Source organism: Stenella coeruleoalba (genome assembly GCF_951394435.1).
Source record: "Stenella coeruleoalba genome assembly, chromosome: 2".
In the NCBI taxonomy this organism is placed as follows: Eukaryota; Metazoa; Chordata; class Mammalia; order Artiodactyla; family Delphinidae; genus Stenella; species Stenella coeruleoalba.
The window spans coordinates 27,283,311-27,310,204 of record NC_137147.1 but is presented as its reverse complement, the minus strand read 5'-3'; the positions used below and the strand labels follow the sequence as shown (position 1 = coordinate 27,310,204).

Genomic DNA, 26,894 nt, shown 5'->3' with positions numbered 1-26,894 from the left:
AGTGTAGGTACCATGATCTACCTCAGAGATACAGCATGCATTAGTAATGCTCTCAAATATGTAACCAGAGCTCAGTCTTTACAGTGTGTGTTGTATATACTTAAATCTGACCAAGAATATACTTTCAGGAGAAGTATTGTATTTGCCATATTGTCACAAGCATCAGCCTGACAGAACTATAACTTCAGCTCTCCCCCTCATCACTTTATCTCATTATCTTTTCTGATTTTCTCAGTCCTGAGAAAATGATCTTACATTGTGTGAAATACAAATACACATGTATTATGTGAAATAACAAATTACCTAATAGAGTTTGTGTAAAAAATCAATGGATTTTTAAACGTTCTGTTTTGTTTTGAATGCATGCATCATCAAACTATGTTTGATCTGCTTTACAGAGCAAAGGTTCAAAACTATAAAAGAAAAACGATAGAATCCAGTATTACGAACATTTACACTTTGCTGTACACCAAAAACTACCACAACATCAACTGTACTTCACTTAAAAAAAAAAAAAAAAGGGCTTCCCTGGTGGCGCAGTTGGTTGAGGGTCTGCCTGCCGATGCAGGGGACGCGGGTTCGTGCCCCGGTCCGGGAGGATCCCACATGTCGCGGAGCGGCTGGGCCCGTGAGCCATGGCCGCTGAGCCTGCGCGTCCGGAGCCTGTGCTCCGCAACCGGAGAGGCCACAACAGTGAGAGGTCCGTGTACCGCCAAAAAATAAATAAATAAAAAAATATGAACATTTAGAATATATACTTCACCCAGGAAACTGGTTACCAAAATTTCAGCCAATTTTATAAAGATTTTAAAAGAAATATTTTCTTAAAGGCAGGCACATGTAAAATTATGTTATGGAAGCCTTATTTTAAATTATTCTTTCTGAGGATTCTATATTACGTCATTGAAAACAAAGACAATTTTGAAAAGTGGACCTGTGTACCTCCTTGGGTCTGGGGTGCAGAACTTCATTAAAGAGTGCTGTGCTATCGCTGCCAGGTATGCCCTTCCTCTGATGGAAAGAAAATGGCTCGGGTAGCCCCTTATATACCCAGGAGATGCCTTTCGCCTCTTCACCGTACGAATCCGGTCTGGAGCTGTGTATACTGTATACAACCATGTTTGAAATAAAGGGTCCTAATGAACATTTTTCTGCATGGAATGCCAGTTAACTGCCTGCTTTCAATTGATCATTGGATATTAAGTCCTCAATAGTGCCATCATCTTAAACCACAGTCCAGCCCCTGCTGTCCAACAAAGAAGGATTGGACAATTATGCAGTATTTGACCAGACACTGAGCATGTCTAATTTGGGTATATCCACATAACACCTTGATGGAAAGAATAAGCAGACCTTTGGCAATATTATGACTGCTAAAAGAACACAATAACCATCTCAGCTTATGCTCGAATGTGTTCCCACCATACTTGGTAGAGACAGAAAAATATAGTAAACTAGAATTCTTCTGTTGGCAGAGCATATATATTTATGCATTCTTGTGTGTTTAGCTCAGTGGTTAGAGAACACTTCCTGGAAAGACTGCAGTACCCAAATGTTTTCAATTTGAGTTGTACATTTCATCTAATTGGTCCCTGGGACAAGGTTCACTGCCCTGGAGGTGGCTTGGCTCAGTGTTTAAAACTAATGAATTTCAGGTTTGGGACAGAAAGTGGCTGTTCATATTGGACAATCATGTGAACTTGGAATTGTTTCCCATGAATGTCTTAAATAACTATGTAATGTCACTCTGGACAGCAGGTTCTTCTGTCCCCAAACACAGATGCCTGATTGCCCTTGCTCAGGATACTCAGTGCCTGCTTGCTTTTAAAACTGAGGTTTGGCGGAGTCCTTCATTTTTGTGAAGAGAACATTGTGGGAGAAAATAGGGCAAAGATCATCTGAGTGCAGTTGGATGTGATGAAGGACACTTACAAATAGCCTTAAAGCAGCCCAAAAAGACTGGCTTGGGCTGAATATGTTTGTTTTGTTTTTCCTCTTAGCTATTTGGAGTAAGAGAAAATTCAAAAGAAAGTCGTCTTTCCTACCTTTTTATGTTGATACATCTAGCAATAATTTAGGGATTTCATCTTATCTGATCCAGCTGACCTGAAAAGTCAAGGAAGTGGAGTAGTTAAATGTGGAAACTTGTTTTGCACAGAGGGAAAAGAAGTAAACTAACGAAGTCACAGACACCCCTTAATCAGAGCACAGAGCTCAAGCTCTGTGACGCCTATCCTGGCCTGCGCACCTTTGGCATCCTTTCAAAGACTTGACCCTGACTAGCTGGGAAGCTAGATACAGTTACTCCGCTTTGCAGATGTCTTGCCTATATGCTCAGAGCAAGTCACAATTTGTGTTGGAGCAGTAGGTGAAAGGAATGTTGATTTCATGAATTCCTTTGTCTGTGAAAGATTGACCATGGGCTGTAATGTCCTTATGGAGCAGGAGAATTTCCATTGCTGTGTGATGCTGTATTTGTCCCACTTAAGCCATCCACGGTCTGTGCAAAGCCTCGCATCTGGGCTTCATTCCTCCTTCCTCTTTTAAGCAGGTTAGGCCAGATGAGCCCCTAAGGCCCTTCTAGCTTTCGTGGTCTGAAGTTCAGTTTCTTCTGCACATGGGAAGTTGGGGCATTAATTGCCTTGGTCCCCTAGAGACTGTGTGGGTTATTCAGCTGATAAACTCTTCCAGCAGATAAATGTGAATGTACAGCAACACTCAGGTCCTGCAGAAAGTTTGTGTCGGCTTTGCTGGAACGATCGGTGGACATCCGGGTGATGAAGCACTCCTAAGTGCCAGGCAGGGGTTGTCAGAAGCTAGTGCCGCATCAGTGCTGGATGCTCACCGGGGGTGGTGGCCTGTGTGAGAGCATGGGCGGCAGCATGAGGTGGTCCACATGCAGCCTGGCATCAGAAGGCCATGGGTTCCTCCACACTCCTGACTGCCCCTACCAACCCAAATGCCCTAGCCTCATAGCCTTTGGCGAGTTATCTTACAGTTCTAAAACTTCTGTTTGGTTGTTTTAAAAATGTTTCAGGGTAAAAAGCTTAAAGGTAATGTATTTGAAAGTGTCTTTCAAATAAGTGGAGCTTGATAAATAGGTAACTCGAAACAGCAATTTATAAAAACCCCAAATAAGATAGCCTTATCTGAAAGATGAAGGAGAAAAAAAATAACATTTGTGTAGTGAGAAACATTTCACAGAGCACTTTAGGACATGTCTTTTTATCCATACAACCTCATGTTACAGATGCAGAGACACCTGCAAGTTCCCAGGGTCATGATACCTGGAAACAGTGGCGTGGAGATACTTCTGGTTCCAAACTGTTGTGTTCCTTTTACAATATTTTATAGTTAATGTTAAACCTCTGGTAATTCTGGAAAAGGAAATAAATGATCAAAAATGGTAATGGTACCTAGTTGAGGGGTTTCTCCTTATGCTCTTTTTATATGACTACAGCTGTACTGACTGCCATTTAAGATAAACCCAGGAAACCCAGGCCAGTCGCCCCTCACTTTGTGGGACCTTAATTCCGAAACAGCTCCTGGGGATAGCTGGAAGATTTGAATATCTCTGGGATGTCACTGTCCAGTTTCGAAATAATTTTGTAAATGGGTTTCTTCCAGGAAGGATCTGAGTCTTTGCCTGCGGAGACAGCCCTGAAGAACTCCTGTAATGTCAAGCTGGCGATTTCCAAGAAGCAATCTGGGACCTGCACTCCCAAAGAGACCCACAAGGAAGAAAAGACGTGAGGCTGTGAAGCACTGGCACCATACAGACCTCACTGCCTGATGCTGCCTGTTCCTAGGGTTGTGGGCTGATCAGAGCATCCCTGCTCTACTGGCCCCTGACTTGTGGAATCTCTTCCTCCCTCATCAAATACATACCTTAAAATGATGGTACTGATGAGACAGCCCTGGGAGAAAGCGTATTAGGGACACTTTGCAGGAGTAGCTGATTCCACTAATGAGTGGCGTTTTTAGTAAGTGGGAAACTGACTCTGATTGAAGTTAAATCTGTGGTTCAGAAGAGGTTTTTCGTATTCTTTTCCTTAGTGCCTCATGTGGAAAGAACTGCCCCCAAGCTTACGACTGTCGTACCTCATTCTGCCATCTTTTGGGACTGGGTTCGAAGGACTTGGAATCATTCCTGCTCCCAAAGCCAACCAGGAGGCTTGCAGGGGTGTGGGGGGCCTCAAGAAGATGTTCCAGGACCTCACCCAGACTGGCACCATTAATGATGGGACATCCTACAGGGCCTCCAGATCCAGCCTGGCCTGGGGCTTGCCACCACTGCGTGCCAGATGACACCCGCACGTGGAAAGACGTGGCAGCGCTGCCTCCCAACCACATGCCTTGACCCCCACGAGCCTCACAAAGGAGGCGTGGTCCATTTTCCCCACAGGTAGGCTTAGGTTTCCGAACATATTCTGATGGAGCATCTAACCAGTGGATGCCAGCAGTGCTTCTCTTTTTTGGAGGTGTCATTACACTGCTTTGTGATCACAGTCAAGTGAGAAATGCGAGAAGAGGGAAGTGTAGTCAGTGACCAGACACACCCAGCACCTGCAGAACAAGATGCCAGCCTAACCGAGCTGTCAGCCACACACAAGGAAGATTACGAGTTCTCACCAGCGACACTTAGGCCACCTGCTCACCCTTTACTGATGCTTTACCTCTACGGTGCCACCAGCGTGCCTTCACAGAGATCCCCAAAGGACTGAGAAGCTTGAGGATTGTTTATTATTTCCAGAAAGGATTTGAGGTGACTTGCCATGGGAGACCCACAGATAAAACTGTTCAAGGGAGAATGAAGATAAGAACCAAATGATTGAAAGAACAGAGACTGTTGTAAAGAAAACCTAGGCCAAGACTAGGCGCTGCAGCTGAGCCCTGCATTCAGTCCTGGGCCTCCTGGCGCTGAGGTGAGAAGGTCGACAGGCTGTGTAACTCGGTCATTACAGAGTATTGTCTAAAATGGCGTAACAGCTGACCTCTGGCCAAGTTTATGAATAAAGACTGGCTTTACATTCAGTTTGCAGCATCCATCAGTTGCCTAAGAGAAGATGTGCAGGCTGTAATCTTTGTGGATGGTACAGAGATTGGCCCCAGGCTGCCCTGCTCTCAGTGATGTAAGGACAAACACGGAAGGGGATCTTTTCTAAAACTCCAATCACAAAGGGAAGGCACTCATCAGTCCTCCTGAGACCCAAGCACATGATCTTACCTCAAAGTCGTTTCCCTTGTTATAGTGCATATTGAGAGCTCGAAAAAGCTCCGAGTTGCGGAGAACCACCAGCATTTTGGGATTTGTGACACCATCTGAAATTGCTTGCCGGGCAAATTTCTCCATCTGGATATAATAAAACTCACGGAAGTTGCTGAACCACTTGATCATCTGGGAGGTAATGCAGCGGTTGAACTGTACAAACAACAGGGTCCATGAACTCAGACGTTTGCCATGAGGTGCTCGGTCAGAACTGTCAGCTTCCAGTTCAACACAAGGGTTAACAAGAATGGCTTCAAGCAACACTTAAAAGGGCTTTCTTTAAAAAAGAAGCCGCAGCTGTTTTCTAAGCCTATACAGTTATACACAGAAAAATCTGAATTAGGCCATAATGCCCATTAGAAAATGTATTTTATACCCTAGATTTATAAAGGTTTTTCACTCTTGAAGTGTGACTTTGGGAGGGTCCAGGGTCAAGACTAGTGTGGTCCCAGCTTCTGCTGCACCCAGGTAGACTGCATGGCAGCCCCAGAGCCCTCTGCCAGGTAGAGAGCCAAGGAAAGGGGTAAAGGTATAGATCAGAGAGCCATTTACTGGCAACTCAGAGTTGCGGAATGAATCAGAATGAGAGCTTGGTGCAGGGATCAACCGAGCAATTGGATATGAGGGCAAGAGCTCAAAAACAGCAAAGGGATGATACAGATACAAAGTATTAACAGCCCCTAACCCAATACCCAGGGTAAAGGAGGCCCTCAGAAACTTTATGGAAACAGGCAAGGCCTGGTTCCAACCACCAGACCTTGATTTTTCTTATTGTCACATTGATCTGTATGCACCTTCAGTCGATTTTGAAACACAGCAGTTTGAATGTAAAGTTGACAAGGACAGTGTCCAACTCTTGATACACTCTTTCTTTTTTTCATAGCATCCCCAGCAAAGACAGAACACTAGGCCAAAGACGCCATTTCCTAGTGGTTCTTTCTAACCCTGCCTCTCTCCCCGTATGTTTCTGGGTATACCTACAGTTCAAAAGCTTAAATTCAGACACCCAACTTTCCTACCCTCAAAGTTACCCCTGATGATTCAGGCAGTTTCTCAACCCAGACCAAAAATGCCACCAATTCCATCCACAACATGAAGGGGAGCTAAAGTGCACATATGATGACCTAGGACTTGCCTCACATGGGAAAAACCCGCTGCCACTTGGGAGTTTTGCAGAGGCTGAAACTGAGTTGAAGGAGTTTACCTGAACATCAGGAAAATAAGCCTTCAGGAGGTTGGAACTGGGATAGCGTGTGAAGAAAAACATTAGTTTGGCCTTCTTCAAGTGACCAGGGTTGAGGCCCTCCTGGATTTATCCCAGGGTCAAGGAAAACTAATACCAGTTTATCAAATAATTTTGTCAAATTATCCAAATAGTAAATTGCCCTATTCCTTATGGTTTCTATTTTATTTTTTTCTGGTTGAATGATGTATTTGCTCTGTTTTTCTGCCTCTAGCAAGTAGGATCAGATCAGCTTTTTCTTTCCAGATGCTGAATACCATATATGTACAGTAAAGTTGCAGAATTTATAAAGCATTTTGATGTGTAAAAGTTCTATGGCACATGTGATATCAAATACAGTTTGTTGTACTCTGTGCTTTCACAATACGATGGGAAGAGATGGCAACTCTCTCCCAGATAAACCATTTCAAAACCTCAGGTAGAGATTTACTTCTCTCTGCCTCAGTTTCCTCATCTGTAAAATGAGAGGAGTCGACTCGATGGTCCCCATTCTGGCTCTCATCATTGCCTTTGCAGTGTTGACGCCAACGAGCATCTAACCAGACTGAGTACCAGATACAGTTAACTTTGGCTCAAGAAGCTTGAATTGCTGGGCTGCAACTGCTCTCCATTTGCCTGGCAGAATTTTCCCTCATCCTTCCCATCTCAAATCAGATGTTCCCTCTGCTGTGAAACCTTTTCTTGCCAAATTAGGCCTTCCTTACCCTGGGCTACCAACACTCTTTGTATAAACCTTTTTTTGTAACAATGACGCTATTGGAATTTTATTGCATGTTTGTCTCCCCATTTAGACTGTTAGCTCCTTGAGAGCAGAGACCTTATCCTTTCATCTTTGTATTCCACGTGCCTAGCCCGGTGCTAGGAACATAGTAGGTGCTCAATAAATGTTTGTTGGATGAAGGAATGAGGGAGTGATTAAATGGTCAACTTTAATCCATACACAAATATGGCAATTCTATTCCAACTCAGTCCTCACTCTGGGAACAGATTCCTTCCCCTTTAATAAGAGTAGGGGGCTGTGGTGTGAAAACTAGCACCAGGGTGAGAGGGAAATAAAAGATTCTTACACAAGAACACTTAGCATTCCCAGGAACAATCCTAGGGCTGAGTGCAAGCATACAGAGTTACCCTGGAGCTCAGGCCTGAGCTGTAGGCTTAGGACAATAAAGACTTCTCAGTAGGATATGTCAGTTTACCCGAAGGAAACCAAGCAACTGATTATAATTATAGCTGGCCAGTCACCCAGGCTGCTGTCCAGGAGGCCCCTGCTCCCTGCCTCATTGGCCCTACTTCTTATCCTTCATAAATGCTGTGGACAGAATCCTGGATTGAGTCCAAAGACCCAGTTTCAGATACAGATTTTGCCACCAAGACCCTGTGTGACCTTGGGCAAGCCACTTATGTTCTCTGGGCCTCATTTCTAAACTGTGGAGTGTAGTGTTGAAGCTTGTGCTTAGCAGTCAGATGCTGGGTTTGAATCCTGTCTCTGCATGTGTCTGTCTTTGACTTTGGGCAAGTTATTTTGCTTCTCTGTCTCTGCCTCCCTGATACTGATCTAGAGTGGATGATTGAGGAGGGTAAGATAACACAGGCCCACAATCCGTTATCTGAAACTCTGGGCCAAATGGAGGCCAGACTTCAGAATCCCTGTTATTTTATAAAGGTAATACGGTGCATGTATGATGTGTTGGTTAACACCCACAGCAGGGTCTGTGGCAGGAGTCTGATCCGTTTAATATTCCCACAGCAAAATCAATGACTAATGATGCTAAGTGAGATAGTCTATAAATAGCCTCCTATCAGTGCAGGTCAGGTTTTGCAACCAAGTGAGTCCCCATCAACCTTAGGGGAAAGAAATAGAGATTTTCCGAGCGTTTTGTGTCTCAGAATTGTGGCTAAGGGGGTGAGCAGGGAAACTGCGAGTCGCAGTGCCCGCCGCAGAGAAGGTGTGCAGTAAATCCTCATTGTCTCATCATCATACCCGCTCTACCTGTTTCACAGGGGTATCATGTGAATGTGCAGGTCCTTGAGAGCAAGAACCTTATCCATTCAACTTTGTATTCCACGTGCCACGTGAAGAACTTGCTCTTAGGTGGCTTTCATGGCCCAGAGGAATAAATCTCTAATGCTGGAATGAGGGAATAATTGAGGCCAGGATGCTGCCGGGGGGCCCCCAATCATTCCAAAGGTAGCCAAGTACCTGACCCGGGTGCCCCCCGAAACCTCCTGAAGCTCTTGGAGCCCAATCCTCATGTCATGAGGCAGGGCCAGGCACACCCCTGTGTGTGTAATTCTCAAGGCCGGGTGCCCCTCACAGGGGGAGGACAGCAGAGAATCTTTGGGGACTGAGCCCTTGAGGTTCTTCCACCACCTGACTTTGACAGAGAGTCTTAACCAGTAGCCTCTTATCAAAGGCCCGACAGATACCTTTCCTCACAGAGGGCTATCACCTGACGAGAAATTCTGCCTATGTTGATATCTCTATGCCTACTGGTGGCTGGTGAGGTGCTCTCAGCGTTGGTTTTGTAGCTGCTCACTGCCTGCCAGGAAAGCAGCCAGTGGTGCCAGAGCTTCGGGAGTGTTTCTAACACCTGTGACCAGCAGGGGGTGCTCATAGCATTTAGGACACAAGGGCGGGCCTGGCGTGGTAGTGAGCTGGCCCCATCCCATCCTGCGTCCTCACCACTGCTTGCCAGGTAGAGGGCACGACTGTTCACACCTGCTTGTGTGACTCCACAGGCACAAGGAGATTCGACTTAAGGCTGTCCCTGAGAAGCAGCAGCGTGAGCTTGGCTCCCTAAAAAAGCAACATCCAAAATACGTTCTCAGGAACTTGAGTCCTACAGATGCCTGTTGGAAAAGGGTCCTTTGGTCATATGAGTTTGGGGCTGCATACATTCTCCTCTTAGAGCTTTTCATTGGACTTAAGCATGGCTCTGAGAAGTCCCGCAGTAATGGAACTAACCCAGTGTTTATTTACCCAAGCTACTTTTTCTCCTACTTCAACAACTGTTAACATCCTGAGGGAGAGTTACTCTGAAGAAAAAACTGTTTAAGAGTGGGGTCTGCCTAAGGGTTGCAAAGATGATGCAATAAGATTCAGACCCTTGGGATTTCTCTGGTGGTGCAGTGGTTGAGAATCCGCCTGCCAATGCAGGGGGCACGGGTTCGAGGCCTGGTCCGGGACGATCCCACATGCTGCGGAGCAACTAAGCCTGTGAGCCACAACTACTGAGCCTGAGTGCCACAACTACTGAAGCCCACGCACCTAGAGCCCGTGCTCCGCAACAAGAGAAGCCACCGCAATGAGAAGCTCACACACCACAACGAAGAGTAGCCCTCACTCACCGCAACTAGAGAAAGCCCGCGCGCAGCAACAAAGACCCAACGCAGCCAAAAATACATAAATAAATAAAAATTAAAAAAAAAAAAGATTCGGACCCTCTCAGACCAGCCTGGGCCCCGCAGGCTTCCCCATGGGGGCCTCCTCTTCCTCCACATGTGTGCAGCCCTATGCTCTCTCCTCAGCTGCAGCTTAGAAGCTAGTCCTTAAACTGAAATCTTCTTACCCCTTTCAGCTCACCCCTCAGGTCTAGTCCCTGCAGAAAACTTCCCCTTTCCCATGTGCTCCAGAAGTTTCTGGTCCCTCGTCTCTTCCCCGTGAATTATCTGGTCAGAGCAAGCCTTTTGCCTATAGAGCCAAGAGGCTCCAGGAGCCATGCCTCAGGTGAGGCCATTCCTTTGACCCGCTGTGCCAAGGTCTATGGGCAGCTGACAACCAAATGATGGGGTTTTTCCTTCCACAGGGTATTTTGGGAGCCAATTTGGGTTTAAAAACAGACAAAACCCTTTCAGACCCAAAGGACTCAGTCAGTAGTGGTAGAATCTGATGTGTCACAGAGGAAGGTGATGGACCCCCCCAAGCATCCTTAAATCCCAGGCTGTGGTCCCCACTTTCTCAGGAGCCTAGCAAATACGAGCCACAGGGGAGGGAGGCCCAGAAGCAACGTTAAGAAGACCACCGGGAAAGAAGAGCCGTTCCCTGCGCTGGGTACTTATTTGTCCCCCCCTCCCCTCATCGTCCAGGCTTCCTGTCTCTCTGGGCTGTGACAACGAGAACTTCGATTACTAGTAAAGGATATGTAAAGGGCTGAAGAGAAAGGAAGTGCGTCCGTGACGGCCTGCAGGCCACCTTGCTCCATTTTCACTGAGGGAACGAGGGGCAGTCTTTCCAAACAGGTGGACTTGAAGAGCCAGGGGCACTGTCGCTGGCTCAAAGCCAGTGGTTGCAGTTTGGCAGCTCGCCAAGGTTGCAGGGCCGCCTCTGAGGAGGGGTGGCTCTGGGGAGATGAGTCCTGCGGAAGATTGCCCCTCCAGTGGCCACTGGGCCTATGGCCCAGTAGCTGGCTGAGAATCTGATCTTCCTGGATGTGGGCAGGCACAGTCAAGGGACAGTTTGCTGGGGGACCCTGACAGGGTTTGGGGATCATTCTCGGAGAGACAGGGTACCTGGGAGAATCTAGAGACTTGGCCAGAGATAAGTTTCCCAGTGGAGCCCCTGTCTGTGGCTGGGCCCTCCTGGGCAAGGCAGCCAGAGGAAGGGGATCTTTACAGGCACCTCCCTCAGGAGGCGAGGGCTCGCTTCTACCATCTGGCACCAGTCCCGGGAAGCTTCTGCCCAGGTGAGTCAGGTGGCCTGACGGATCCAATAGCACCTTCTGTAATACTGAGTCCACAGCCTGGGATATGGCCCCCGTCAATTCTTTCTTCAGAATCTCCAGCAAAGCTCGCGCTCCAGAAGGAAGGAGCCTGGGTTCCTCAGACTGGTGTTTGACCTCAGACACTCTGTGCTTCTCCACCCTGGAGAGGTCCCCGCTGGAACCCTGGCGGTGGTCACTGTGCACAGCCCAGGGCCTAGACCCAGAGCCATCCCTCTGCTTTACACTCAGAGGGTCCTTCCCTGTCTCTGAGCCTCCCGGGCCCTGAGCTGGGGCCTTGGGCTCGGCAGCCTGCAGGATGTGCTCCTGCAGGTGTTTTAGCTGTTGCTTCAGCAGGTGAAGCTGTTCTCTCACCCGAGGGCCCCCCTTCCTGCTTCCCCGGTCCCCGGCAGGGCCTGGCTTCCGGGGGCCTTGCTGCACGGGAAGATTCTGCTTCCTCTTCCGCTCCCGGGCCTTCTCTGGGCAGCACGGGCTGTCCCTGGCTGGGGCATTGCCTGGCACCGGAGTGTTAGGGGAGAGGCACATGCCTCGGACGATGGTCTCTACTCTGGCTCTCTTTGCCTGGATGTGCTCATCCCAAAACCAGTCAGGGTCAGCGAGGCTGGAGCTGGGGACCTGGCTCCAGGGAAATGGGGAGTCTCTGCCCTGTTCTCTGGGGGACGGGCTTCTTCCATCTTTGGTACGAGGTTCTGCCAGGTATGAGCAGTCCCGGGATGGTTGAGAAAGCAAGCTGAAGTTTGGGTTCATCCCTTGGCTCCACAGAGGCTGTTAGTCAGGGTTCCGTGAGAGAATTGCTTCCCCTCAGGTCCTCAGCTGGAGGTGCACCTACAGTGAGCTGGGGGCTTCTCTTCACTAAGAGGAAGGATTCAGACTCTACGATGCCGGGGCTTACCCACCTCCTGGTCAGACTCTGAAATTAGAGACAGGAGAAAACAGTACGTGTGACTTTGAGCGGTGCTTTTCAAACTTGTACGTGCAAACAAATCACCTTGGAATCTTGTTAAAATGCAGATTCTGAGTCTGCAGGTCTGGAGTGGGGCAGAGATTCTGCATCCCTAACCGGCTCCCAGGTGATGCCGTTGGTCCAGACCACACTTCGAGGAGATTCTGAAGAGCGATTCTCCAAGAAGGTTCTTCTCCTGCCAGGGCATAACAATAAAATAATCTGTAATGATAATGATAATGGCAGCTAACTGCATAACTGGCATTGGGCCAAGAACTTTACATCCATTACCTAATTTATTTCTCATAACAGCTCTGTGGGAATGTTGTCAGTCCTATTTTACAGATAAGGAAACAGGCTCAGAGGAGTTAAGAAGTTACCTCCCTAAGGTCATACAGCTAGTAAGTGTCAGGCTGGAGTCAGAACAATATTTGTCTTGATTCAGAGTGACTATCTGCAACAGAATCACCCTGGGCGCTTGTTAAAACAAGCAAATTCAGTAGGCCTGCTAGTCCTAATTAATCAGAATCTCTTGGTGCTGGGGCAGGGCACCTGCCTTTAAAACAAGCAAACTAAATTTGGAGAAGCCGCTGTTTGACCGCTATGCTATCTTGCTCCTGGACGTGTCAGGTTATGCATCTACCTTTCAACGTTTCACAGCTACTTTTTAAGCATCTACTATACATCAGGCCTTCTGGGCACTTGGAGAGTCGGTGGTGAACAAGACAGCAGAGTCTTGCTTTCACAGAGCTGGACGTGTGACGGGAAGAGAGAATAAATAAGTACATTTTCAGGTCGTGCTAACTGCTATGAAGAAAAAGCACAATAAGGGACTGGAAATTGGGATGAAGGTATGGGGAGAAGGAGAGAGCTATGTTAGAAAAGACTGAGTAAAGCTGTTTTATTCCCATGAGTATCAAAGTACACTGCACTTGAACCAGGAGGCTTCCGGTAGCAGGTATAAGGCACTTTGAGTTTACGAAACATTCGTTCATGTAACGTCATTGCATCTCACACCAACCTTGAGAGTCAGTGTAATTCTCCCATTTTATAGATGAGGAAACTGAGGCTCAGTGAGGCTGAGTGGCTCTCAGTTACAAGATTCCAAGTCTTCTGCTGCAGCCACACTTCAGCTCCCTCCCTGAAGATGAAAAAACCTGCATAAGAGACCGACTTCTCTGCCTGTTAAAAAGTTTCATCCTTTCCTAGAAAAGGTAAGTGAATTTCTTTTTTCTCTACAAATTTTCACTGTCGATTGCTGCTGTAGTCCAAATGATGGCGGGAGAGAGCTTGCTTTCTTCTTCCCACTTTCATCCTGAAGCTTACTTGGAATTCTCTGCTCCAGGAAATCTCAGCTCTTCTGCATCCAGTGGGTTCTAGTCAGTAGACTTGACCACAGCCTCCACCTGGAGCCGCAGGTGACTGGCAGCCGCACAACACAAGCTTTCTATGAGCAACGTCATACCAAGTGCCAGGGCAGAGGGTGGGAGGTGGTGGCATCTGCCGTGCCGTCATGGGGGAAGCGCCACTGAAAGAAGGCTAGGTTCTCAGCTCAGAGTAATTAGAAGATTCTGGCTTTGGGTAAGGAATACATTTGTAAATTACTAAAAAAAAATGTGACTCACCAAATTAATATAAATTAAAGAATTTGTTATCACCAAGTTTTACCAACAGTTTGGATGGTTTACCACCTCTTGGAGAGAGAAACATTTAACTTCCTGTGACCATTTGGCAATGAATATATATTATTTGTATCATATGAAAAAATTATTTTAAAATCATATCATCTAATAAGCGTAACTGGGTCATTGAGCATGCCTTAGCTGCTTTCTAACTAATAATGATCACTACACGGGAAGAATTGATATTTTAACCAAGAGGAACTATACAACAATAGTATAAACCATGTATATTTTCAGTTAAGTAGCTTCCAAAAAGAAGAGGGGTTTGGTTATAGTTATTCTAACTACTTAGTGAATATTTCCTAAACTCAACATTTTCAAACCCAAACTCTAGAGCTGCCCCTCTGCCTTACCTCTCTGCTACCTATCTTATTGTTCAAGCCAGAAGCTGGAGAGTCTCTTTGACCCCTGCCCACCTCCTTATCCTCAACATTGATTTGGTCACCATGGCTGGTAAATTTTTGGGCAAAAATGTCTCTGAACTACATTCTGCCATGCTTTTCCCATTATGTTTTCCCGAGTCCACGTCTCATAACTTTTCACCTGGACAATTCCAGTACCTCATGACTGGTCCCCATCCTCTAGCCTCTCCTTACTCTGGTCCTTCTTCTACATTCATTCATTTATTCATTCAACAAACATGGATTGAGTGCTGACAACAGACAAAATCCTCTGCCCATGTGAAGCTAACATCCATGCAAAGGGAGGCAGATGTAATAACATACTAAGTAATGGAAGGCCATTATATAGGGCCTTGTTGGTCATTTGTAAAAACGTTGGGCTTTACTCTGAGACAAACGGAGACCCATTGGAAGGTTATGAGCAATGTGACCTGACTTAGTTTTAAAAGGCTCATTCTCTACTGGGTGGGGAATAAACTAGGGGGTGGGGAGCAAGGGTTGAAACAGGGAGACTACTTAGGAGGCTCTTGCGATAATCTAGATGATAATAACCCAGATGAGATGGCTTGGACCAGGGTGGCAGTAATGGAAGTGGGAACTTGTGTCAGATCTTGGATATATGTTGAAGTTGGAGCCAATGGGATTTACTAGCAGATGAGATGTGAGGCTCAAGAGAAAAAGAAGTATTACTGATGATGACTCTGAAGTGTCTGGCCTGGAAGGATGGAGTTGCATGAACTGAGCTGGGGAGGGCTGCAGAAGGAGCGGGCTTGGGGAGGAATACCAGGAACCCAGTTTTGGACATGATAAATTTGAGGTAATTATTAGACATCGAAATGAGGGTGCTGAGAAAGCAGTCGGATAACTAAGCCTCAGGTTCAGTGGGGAGATCTGGGCTAGAAATATAAAATTGAGAGTTGCTGGTGTGTAGATGGGTGAACTCATCAAGGAGTCAATGTAGATAGAGAGGGGGCTGAGGTCTGAGTCCTAGGACTTAACAGCATGAAGAGGCTGGGGCAAGAGGGGACCCAAACAGGAAACACAAGGACCAATCAGTCCTAGGAAGAAATCTAGTCTAGTCTAGGAGTGTGTGAGGTCCTGGGAGCCAAGTGAAGAAAGTGTTTCTAGGAGTGGGGAGAGGTCAAGTCACATAAGGATTGTGAATTGACCGTTCAAGTTAGTAATTCCAGATGTTAATCAGAGTCATTTGGGATCTTGATCAGAGCAGTTTTGGTGGAGTGGAGGGGGGGGAAGCCTGGTTGGATTGAATTTTAGGGAGAGGACAAGAAGGGGAATTGGTGACATTAACCATGACAACTTTTTCAAGGTGTTTTGTAAAGAAGAGAGAAATGGGACAGTAGCTGGAAGGAGAAGTGGGTCAAGAGAGGGTTTCTCAAAGGAACCCTCCCACACTTTCGGTGGGAATGCAAACCAGTGCGGCCAATGTGGAGAACAGAATGGAGGTTCCTAAAAAGCTAAAAATAGAGCTACCGTATGATCCAGGAATCCCACTCCTGCACCTATGTCAGGAGAAAACTCTAATTCAAAAAGATACATGTTGGGAATTCCCTGGCAGTCTAGTGGTTAGGCCTCCGTGTTTCCACTGCAGGGGGCATGGGTTCGATCCCTGGTCAGGGAACTAAGATCCCGCATGCCGGGTGGAAAAGAATAAAAAAATAGATACATGCACCCCAGTGTTCATAGCAGTACTATTTACAATAGCCAAGACGTGGAAGCAACCCGAATGTCCATCAACAGATGAATGGATAAAGAAGATGTGGTATATAGAGACAGTGGACTACTACTCAGCCATAAAAAAAAATGAAATAATGCCATTTTCAGCAACATGGATGGACCTAGAGATGATCATACTAAGTGAAGTAAGTCAGACAGAGACGAATATCATATGATATCACTTATATGCGGAATCTAAAAAAAGTGATACAAATGAACTTATTTACAAAACAGAAGTAGACCCACAGACATAGAAAACAAATTTATGATTACCAAAGGGGAGATGGGGGGGAGGGATAAATTAGGAGTTTGGAATTAACATATACACACTACTATATATGAAACAGATAACAGATAAACAAAGGACCTCCTGTATAGCACAGGGAACTATATTCAATATCTTATAATGGAAAAGAACCTGAAAAAGAGTATATATGTATAACTGTACACCCGAAACTAATACAACATTGTAAATCAACTATACATCAATAAAAAATAAATTTAAAAAAAAGAGAGGGCTTCCCTGGTGGCGCAGTGGTTGAGAGTCTGCCTGCCGATGCAGGGGACACGGGTTCGTGCCCCGGTCCGGGAAGATCCCACATGCCGCAGAGCGGCTGGGCCCGTGAGCCATGACCGCTGAGCCTGTGCATCCGGAACCTGTGCTCCACAACGGGAGAGGCCACAACAGTGAGAGGCCTGTGTACCGCAAAAAAAAAAAAAAAAAAAAAAAAAAAGAGAGAGAGAGAGGATTTCTCAAGACAGGAGGAATAACAGGATATTTGCAGGCTAATAGCAATGATGTTGTAGAAAGATAGTGTTTGTTAATATAGGCAAGAGGGGGAGAATTTCTGGAGCCTTGTCCTTGGGTAGGAAGGAGGGGGTGTGATGTGGTGCACACGAGGAGGGCTGATTTTAGAGAGGCGAACCCTCAGTTTATCGGTGGTGGCAGTAGAAAGGCAGGTATGTGGGCAGGCGCTGGCATGTGGGTAGATGCAGTGATGGGAGCTGGGGGAAGTCCCTTTTGATTGTTTCAGTTTTCTCAGCAACATTGTCATTGGCATGAATTTTCTGAACTGTAGGTCTGCTTATGCCCATCCATGGAATCAAAGCCTTTGCTAACTTCCTATCAACCATAAGGTTCAGATGTTTCAGCTCCTCATAACATGGTCTTATTCTAACTCCTCTGGAGCCACTACCCTCAACAGTTACCTGCACTGAGTGGTTAAGAATCTGCCTGCCAATGCAGGGGACGCGGGTTTGATCTCTGGTCCAGGAAGAACCCACATGCCGCGGAGCAACTAAGCCCGTGTGCCACAACTACTGAGCCTGCGCTCTAGAGCCCACGAGCCACAACTATGGAGCCCGCATGCCACAACTACTGAAGCCCAGGCGCCTACAGCCCGTGCTTCTCAACAAGAGAAGCCACCACAATGAGAAGCCCACGTGCCGCAACGAAGAGTAGCCCCTGCTCGCCAGAACTAGAGAAAGCCCGCACGCAGCAACGAAGACCCAATGCAGCCATAAATAAATAAATAAATAAATAAACAAACAATAATAATTTGTAAAAAAAGAAAACAAAAAACAGTTACCTGCATTGCACTGTCCTGGGCTGTGTTTCCTGAGCTCACCAAACCCCTTCATGCCTCTGGGTCTTTGCACCTACTGTTCCCTCCACCTGGAAGGCCCTTCTCCTGCTTTTCCACCTGAGAAACCTCTACTCCTCTTTCAAAATGCAACTGAAATATCAGCTCCTTTCTGAAGCTATCAGTGCATCTCCCCTTCAGACTCTGAGCTCCCGCCTTGTGTCCCCAAGTAGTGCCTGACCATGAATTGTCACCAGATTTGTGGTGACTCAGTTAAATAAATTATTCTCTCAGCACTTTAGACTGACTTTTGTCTCCTCATTAGAGGTACATTATTTCAGATCTCTCTAGCACCTAGCACAGAGCTTTGTGCATGAAACAAAACCAACACAGACAGACCGAGAGACAGACAGACAGACAGATAGATAGAAGAGCATAGAACCACCAGCTGCCAAATCTCCCTTGTGGGTTATTGAAGGTATTGTTGCCAGTGTTCCGTGTAGTCTTTGTGCCCCGGAAGGCACAACTGCTAGAGTAAAAGACAGGACTCAGTGTGTTCAATGAAGCAAAAATCAGCAAGAATGCCTTGAGGTCAGAAACTGGAAGTCCAGCCAGACTCTGCTGTGCTTGGGTGCCCAGAGACGTTTACGCCCGTCTCTGTAGGACAATCATGGAAACTCTGCATCTGGGCAGCTGAGAAACAGGAAACCTCTGTGCTGGGGCCAGCCTGCTGCCCAGAACCCTTGATCTGGGTGTGGCCTGAAGCAACAATGCTTTCTGTCTGAAAATTAACTAGCAGCACTCTCACATTCACTGATCGAAGTAGCCATTGTCACAACCCTTTAAAAATAGGTTTACTGCCTTTCTTAGATTATGAAAGTAATACAGAATCATTTTACGCCAAATATAGAAATGTATTAATAGGAGAAGAAAGACACTTCCTCCTAGAAAAAAAATCACAGCTAACATTTCGGTGTTCATCATTTTTTCCAATGTTTTTCTCTGTGTACAGATAAATTTCCATCATTACTTTCATTAAAAAACCAACAATGGAATCATAAATGCATAGTTCTATAGCTTCCAATTTTTTTGCCTCTTTCGTGTCAATGAATATTAATCTACAGCAGCACTGTGAAAGCCAGTTAGTCCACTGTATGGGTGTACCATAACTTATTTAATAAATTCCCTTTCTAGGGACAGTTAGTTCATTCTTACGTTTTCACCATTATAGCCGTAGCATGGACCTTGGAGTCTGACTGCCTAGATTTTTTTTTTAATTAATTAATTAATTTTTGGCTGCATTGGGTCTTCGTTGCTGCCCGTGAGCTTTTCTCTAGTTTGTCGAGCAGGGGCTACTCTTCGTTGTGGTGTGCGGGCTTCTCATCGCAGTGGCTTCTCTTGTCGTGGAGCACGGGCTCTAGGCACGTGGGCTCAGTAGTTGTGGCTTGCGGGCTCTAGAGCACAGGCTCAGTAGTTGTGGCGCACGGGCTTAGTTGCTCCGCGGCATGTGGGATCTTCCTGAAATAGGGTTTGAACCCAGGTCCCCTGCATTGGCAGGTGTATTCTTAACCACTGTACCACGAGGAAAGCCCCTGACTGCCTAGATTTGAATCCCTAGAGCCACTTACTAGCTTTGTGACCTCTCTGTACTGAGCCTTCCCGTCAAAAAAATGGGAATAACCATAGTACCTACTGTTATCATAGGGGTGTTGTGAGGATCCAATGAGTTAACATATGTCACATTTTTAGAGCAGCTCCTGGCACATAGTAAACTGCTGATGTGTTAGCTATTGTTATTATGAGTAGTATTGGGTTGAACACTCCTATCTATATCCTTGGCAACTTATCCTATTATTTTCTTATGTTACATTTCTAGCAGTGGAAATTCTGGGTCCAAAACTAGGCATATGTTAAACTTTCATACTTGTCACACAGCTGCCCTCCAGTTTACATCCAACTGATCGGGAGTAAAGATGAGGGTCTGAAGGAGAATTTTCAATTTTGACTGTATATTTCTGCATTAATTGAATTTTCATAAGAAAGTACTTATGCATTACTTGTATATACACTTTTAAATAGCCAGTTTGCTCTCTTACCAACATATCTTTAAAAGAACACATATCGTCTCATCCTCAGCAACAGTGAGCATGTCAGTCTTTTGTCAGAGTCAGTCTTCTAAATCTTTGCCAATATGATGGGTGAAAATGTTATCTCATCATTTTTATTTCTTGCTTATTTTTCATATATTTTGGGAGAAATAGTTATGTTGTGTCTATTACAAAACTTAAACATGTTTATATCATTTGAGTCAATGACTCTACATCTACGAAGTAAAATCAAGATGCTATTAAAAAATAAAATACATTTTTAAAAATTAAAAAAAGAAAATGAGGGCTTCTCTAGTGGTGCAGTGGTTAAGAATCCGCCTGCCAATGCAGGGGACACGGTTTCGAGCCCTGGTCCGGGAAGATCCCATATGCCACGGAGCAACTAAGCCCATGCGCCACAATTGCTGAGCCTGTGATCTAGAGCCCGGAAGACACAGCTACTGAAGCCCGTGCGCCTGGAACCCATGTTTCGCAACAGGAGAAGTCACCGCAATGAGAAGCCTGTGCACCGCAGCGAAGAGTAGACCCCGCTAGCTGCAACTAGAAAAAGCCCACGCACAGCAACGAAGACCCAATGTAGCCAAAAATAAATTTTTAAAAATAAAAATTAAAAAAATTTTTTTAAATGATCTGATACCCACAGATTTATATCAAGAATGATTATCTTAATATTATTTATAAGACTAGAGAGTGGTTAAACAAATTATAAAGTATGATATCATCTATGTGATGCTGTACTATGCAGCCATTTAAAAACATCATGTTTGAGAAGAGTTTGTCAAACATTATTTTATAGTAAGTAGAGGGGAGAGAAAAATCACATATTAAAAATACAAAGAAGAAAAGGATGAGAAAGAAATACATTAAAATGTTAGCAATAGTTCTTCATGGGTGATAGAACCATAGGTAATTTTTTTCTCTATTTCTTCTTTTTACTTTTCTGTATTTTCCATAGTGGGTATGTTCTCACTCTCGTAATTAAAAAAAAAAAAAAAAAAGGCATCCCTTGCCTTGGATAATTTAATAAATCTTGCATTTATAGGGTAGCCTACGCATGTTTGGGGTCAGAATATATATGGGAAATCTCTGTACTTTCTGCTTAATTTTGCCATGAACCTAAAACTGTTCTAAAAAATAAAGTCTATTAAAACAAACAAACAAAACTGGCATTTTTCTCTTATTGACTCTTTCCCAGACATACATTTCTGGGCACCAGACAGGAAGAACCTCACTGGAGAAGAAAATTCAGCTACAAACACAAGCACAGAACACAGGGCTTATAAGTTAACTCCAAAGGTATGTGGGATTTTATAGCTAGAAAGTGTAAAATGAGGGCGAGGTTGAATTTCAAGTAAATAATAGACATAAGAAAGAAGCTGTGTGTCATCTCTTTTCAGCTGAAGTATTTGAAACCATGGGTACGAGCTGAAAGGACAGCTCAACTGCACAGATCACCTCCTGACATGAGAGCCTTTCTCCCTGCGTGTCTGTGCCCTTCCATGGGATCTCCCTTGAGATCTCCCAAAAGCTCTGCCCAAGAGGGCAAAGGGGAAGAGCTGCCCACAGGGCCAGCTGGGGTGAGACTAGCAGCTCACAGGCTGTGTTTCCCCTTCTGTGGTGTGTCCACATTTAGGGAACAGCAAACACTTCTGACAAACTCCAGCAGGGCCACTAAGAACCAATCAATAAAACAAGGTGGGCTTATGAGGAGTCCTTAGATAAGAGGCACCATGTGAAGCCAAAGAGATGCTAGGTCATTCTCATCCCTATGACTGACGCTCAGACCAGATTTATATGAGGTTTATTGTTACTTCCTTGATAATGTTCCTGCAAGGTTTTTGTTGGGAAATTTTAGTGTTTATCTTTGCAGAATTTTGTTCATTCACTTCCTAGACTCAGCTGGATTCCGATTGGACCAGCCTAGTAGATCACCACTCCAATATGGTTGGAGAAATACGGAGGAAAATGCCTTATCCTGAAACAGCCTCTTCTGTACAGATGTCCTGGGATCTAAGGGCCCACCACGGGTGATTCGTAATAACGATCACTTAACCACACATTTATATACGAATACATTTTTGCCTGATCCATAGTATTTCTGAACAGCCTCCCATCCTCGTACTTAGCAGGCTCAGCAAACTTTAGCTGCCACCTAAGACTTGTTCAAGGTGGCACATCTCAAGGACATACAGCATTTCCATGCTTTACTAAGGCGTTTTCATATACGACCTCACCTCTGCTTCATTTTCTGAGGGTCCCCTGCATCATCCATCCCCACATGGCTGTGGGTGGGAGCGGGGGCACTCGTTCATCTCTGGTCCAGCCCTGAGTAGCTCTCCCCGCTGCACTGGCTGATGATGGAAATGGTGAGAGGAGGTCAGACTGACGGCCCAATGTGCACAGCCCTGACCATCGACAGACATAGATACAACCAAGTCGGAAGCCCTGGTGGTCTGCGTGACTAGTGCCATGAATTATAGAATCATCTATTGGTGTTGGATCTGGGTCAGACTCACCAGCTCTTAGGTGATCTCATACAAGTTAACTTTGCCTCTTCCCTCCCTCAGTTTCTTTGTCTGTAAAATGGGGTTGATAACAATGCCATATACTAGGGGTTCGGTGAGGATCACAGGTGTTAACACATGTCCAGTGCTTGCACTCTCCAGCACTGATAATAGGTGCTCCTTAAATTGCAGCTTCCTTTCCCCGTAGGGCAGATTTGGAAGGCCCCATAGCCATGGAACTTTAGCACTGGAATGGGCTTAGGGATCACCTGGTACAGTGGGTGGTTTCCAGGCTTTTAGATTTCAATCATTAATAAAATGAAAAAAAAAAAAGAATCAGCTTGAGAGTTGCTGACACTTTATTTGCGGTTAAGGGCACAAAAATAAGTATAAAAGACTGCAACCTACTATCATTTTTATTTCATAAAAAAAGAATCTTAACCACCCTGTTTAAAAAAAAAAAACAGGAAGGGCATAATATCCAAATAAACTTAGCTTTGTAAAAAAACCTCTTTATATTGTCTTTTCTGAAAATCAGGAAAACATCACAGACCAGTGTTCAGGAACCTCTGATTGTCAAACCATGCCTGTGCTTTATGGATGAGGCAGCTGAAGCCCAGAGAGGTAGAAGTGACATGCCCAAGGTCACACAGCGGCTGCCATGTCTCACTGTTATCTAGGACAACACCCCTGGACATAAAGAGTTCCTTTCATGTGGCTGAGACAGGTGCTCCAAGCTGAGAGTTAGTAGGTCTGGGCTCTACTCCCAGCCATTTGCCCTCAAGCCACACTTTATGCCTTATCTGTTTTTCTAAAATGGGGATGATAATCACCCCCTCACTAAGACTGTCTGAGAACCTAATGAAAGATGAGCTTCGAAACTGCTCGGAGAAGCATACCAGGGTATTAGAGAGTGAGGTATTAGGAGTGAAAAGTCTCACTGTCTGTGATCTACTTGAAAGTATTTCTGCCAACAAAAATAGATGAAGCAAATACGGCAACATATGAACAATGGTTAAATCTAGGTGATGGGTTTATAGATGGGTGTTGTTACTCTAGTCTCTCCACTTTTCTGCATACTTGAAATTTTTTAAAATGAACATTCCATCATCATAAAAAGTGCTCTGGAAAGGTAAATGGAAGGGATGGTGTTACTCACAGAGAAGACGCCCTCAGGGAGGTCCGGTCCTGGGCTCTTCAGCCAGGTGGGGCTCGCCACCCCAGGAACTGGAGCAGCAACACAGCCACAATCATGAAGTGATTTTGGTTTCCCTGTTTCCTCCCCAGGCAGGCCTGGTGCCTGTGGCTGGGTAAGGGAAGCCTCCCACCTCTTCTCAGTGCAAGGCACCATCTGACAGACCCAGCCCTGCTGCAGCCGCTGGCACTGGGGACAGTGAGGGCTGCCTAGCGCAGCCAACCAGTGTGGGGGGGTTATGAATATGCAGATAGAGGCCAGAGCTGGTTGGCTGCCCCCCTGCCATCTCCCACTCCCACCCCATCTCAGATGTCCAGAAAAGCCAGCTCAGAGAGGACCTTCTTGAAATGCCATCTCTTCTGTCCTTGCCTAAGGATCCACGGAGCCCCTTGATATTTTGAGACTGAGTTACCCAGCTTCGCCCATTACACTGGCCTCCAGCAGGGAGCTCCTGACCTCGGCTTCCAGATTCTCCAGAGAGTCAGCTCCAAAGTGAACATCTTTCTCCTTACCCCTCACGCATCCTGAGGATATGGAAACCAGGCCAGCGCCAAAAATATGGCATCTCGGCTCTGCAGGAAGGCTATGCAGCTTCTCCCTCCAGCAGAGGTCTGAACACTTTTGGGGAGGCTGTTTGCTGGGCCAAAAGCCCCCTTCTTTGGCAGAGCTGGGGAGAACTCACTGGCAAAATCATTTCCCCCCAACATCACTAGAATTTTAGCAACTTCTCCTCCTTCATTTTGGGAAGTGGAGTGAATGCTGTGAAATACAGCAATGAAAATCGATGCACTAAGGCTCAATTCAACATGGATAAAGCCTCAAAATGTAATGTTGAGTGAAAGATGTAAATCACAGAATGACACAGGTACTGTGATTCCATTTATATTACGTTTAAAAATAGGCCAAGGGGCTTCCCTGGTGGCGCAGTGGTTGAGAGTCCGCCTGCCGATGCAGGGGACGCGGGTTCGTGCCCCGGTCCGGGAGGATCCCACGTGCCGCGGAGCGGCTGGGCGCATGAGCCATGGCCGCTGGGCCTGCGCGGGCGGAGCCTGTGCTCCGCAGCGGGAGGGGCCACCACAGTGAGAGGCCTGCGTACCGCAAAAAAAAAAAAAAAAAAAAAGGCCAAAATGTCTAGATTTTCGCTGAGTACTCATCTATCCGTTATTTTTAATTACAACTGAATGAAGAGATAGATGTAATCTAGGTATCATGAGTAATTCAAAGTGAATATAGGGTATAGTCTCTATTTTATGGACCCCAGGCTCTAGCTCCATCTATCATCTGGTCAATAATATTAGAAAAAATATAAGTAAGGATGTGAGTGTATAGTTCAGACCACACTTATGAATACTGGGGAATTTCAGTTAAAGAGAAAGAATGCTGTGTGTATTATTTAAGCTGAGCTGCCCTCTCTGTGGTGTTTTTATAAATTAACTGAGCCATTTATTCTTCCTAGAAACACATTTCTTTTTCTTATATAATTTGAAACTAAATACATCTTTTCCTCAATTTAAAGAATAAACAAAAACATGTGTACAGTTTAGGACACATGCATATTGAAGCTGCAATGAAAGCCCGGGGATGGTTAATATATAATTCAGTATAGCAGTGGTTAACTGGGACGACCAGCAAGGAGGGTCACATAGGGCTTTGTCATTTCTTAAGCTGCATGGCGAGTGTGGGTATTCTTTTTGTTACTTTTCTTTAAATCATACACATATATTTATACACTCTTTTGAATATATATTTTGCCATAAAAATCTTCTTTTGAACCCTGCCATAAACACAAGTTTATGAACTTGTATTTATCAACTCCTGTCCCAATAGGTGATGCTGTGTCCTGAAAGGCTTTAGATACAGAAGAAGGTGTGAGCTTATTGAGTTGGACCCTGGGCTCCACGGAAGCTCATATGTGACTCTCAAGGAAATCAGTTTTAACCTTTATCCTGTGAGAGAAATTTTGCACGCAACTGTGTGTGTGTGTGCACTCCTACGTGTGTGGTGTCTGACTATAACATCTAATTAACTTGGGCAATCACTGAAACTCCAGGAGAAATGCTTTGCCACATTATCCAGGCCTGAGCTTCTAAACTCTCAATCAGAATCTCAAATATTAATTATTTAAAACTGAAAAAATTAAGTAGTTATCTAAGAAATATTAACAGCAACCCCTGCAAAGGATTGCCACAAGTCCTGATTACTGTTTCTGGACTCTTTAGCTGCATCCAGCAGTGCTGTCAGCATGACAGTATTTAATCATTCCAGTTGTATTTATTGAGTACCTACAGAGTACCAGCCATTGTGTCCTGTGCAGGGGATTTAGGAAAATACAGTCATCTCTTTCCTTCTGCTGTTGTGCCCAATAGAGGAGACAGACAGGTAAAAATGACATTACAATCAAGGTAGAGATACAGACACAATGCTTTGGAAAAACAGAAAAGATATCTGTTAACTCTGCTAGAGGGGATTAGGAAGGGATTCAAAAAACGTTTAGAGGATGATTAGGAGTCCCTAGGTAAATAGGAGTTGGGAGCAGCCCGGGCAAAGATGTGAAGGAGTGAAATAGCACTAAAGTTCAGCACCTGGGAGAATGGGGGTGGGGAAGGTTAGGGAGAGGATTGCAATATAGCCAGAGGCCAGGTTTCCAGGTGCCTGGTCAAGTTGAAGAGTTTGGACTTTACCCTACTGACAGAGAAGCAACCGAAGGACTTTAAGCAGGGGAGTGACAGGATTAGATTTGCATTTCAAAGACATCTTTGACACAGGTGTGGAGGATGTGTTAGAGAAAGTGAGAGTGGAGGCCCAGGTCCTTTCAGGAAGCTTTTTAAATTTTTTATAAATTTATTTATTTATTTATTTTTGGCTGCGTGTGGGCTTTCTCTAGTTGCAGTGAGTGAGGGCTACTCTTCGTTGCGGTGCTCGGGCTTCTCACTGCGGTGGCTTCTCTTGTTGCGGAGCATGGGCTCTAGGCGCCCGGGCTTCAGTAGTTGCGGTGTGTGGGCTTAGTAGTTGTGGCTCGCGGACTCTAGAGCTCAGGCCCAGTAGATGTGGTGCATGGGCTTAGTTGCTCCGTGGCATGTGGGATCTTCCCGGACCAGGGCTCAGAACCTATGTCCCCTGTATTGGCAGGGGGATTCTTAACCACTGCACCACCAGGGAAGTCCCCAGGAAGTTTTTTAAACAATCCAGGTGAAGGATGCTGAGGACTTGATCAGAGGCAGCTGCAGGACAAGGGTGTTTTCTCTATTTAAAGTTAGGGCTTCTGCTCATCCCTCCAGAATTGCAGTGGAAGTGCTTTCAGGGTTTGGGTGAGTGAAGGCATCATAAAGCTCCTAAGGATCAGGTAAGAAGACTCAGCTAAAGAAACCAACATGAGTAGGTACCAAGCGGCTCATTCATTCTTAACTCAAACTGAAGCTTATAGAACACCTTTTCTATTAGGAAGGCAAACTGTAAAAGTGGATACTCCGGGGCCTGGGGCTTTGAGGGGAGGATAAACTAAAGAGTAGAGGGA

General features: G+C 45.5%; 1 protein-coding gene across 1 annotated transcript; it reads right to left on the bottom strand.

Moving 5' to 3' along the window:
* Window positions 1-3,472: 3,472 nt before the first annotated feature.
* Window positions 3,473-11,977, bottom strand: PROX2 (prospero homeobox 2; the record flags this gene model as incomplete). Its single annotated transcript, XM_079913560.1, has 3 exons — window positions 3,473-3,713; window positions 5,228-5,422; window positions 11,228-11,977. The coding sequence occupies 3 exons, from the start codon at window positions 11,975-11,977 to the stop codon at window positions 3,528-3,530; spliced, it is 1,131 nt and encodes a 376-aa protein (XP_079769686.1). The 3' UTR covers window positions 3,473-3,527.
* Window positions 11,978-26,894: the final 14,917 nt, after the last annotated feature.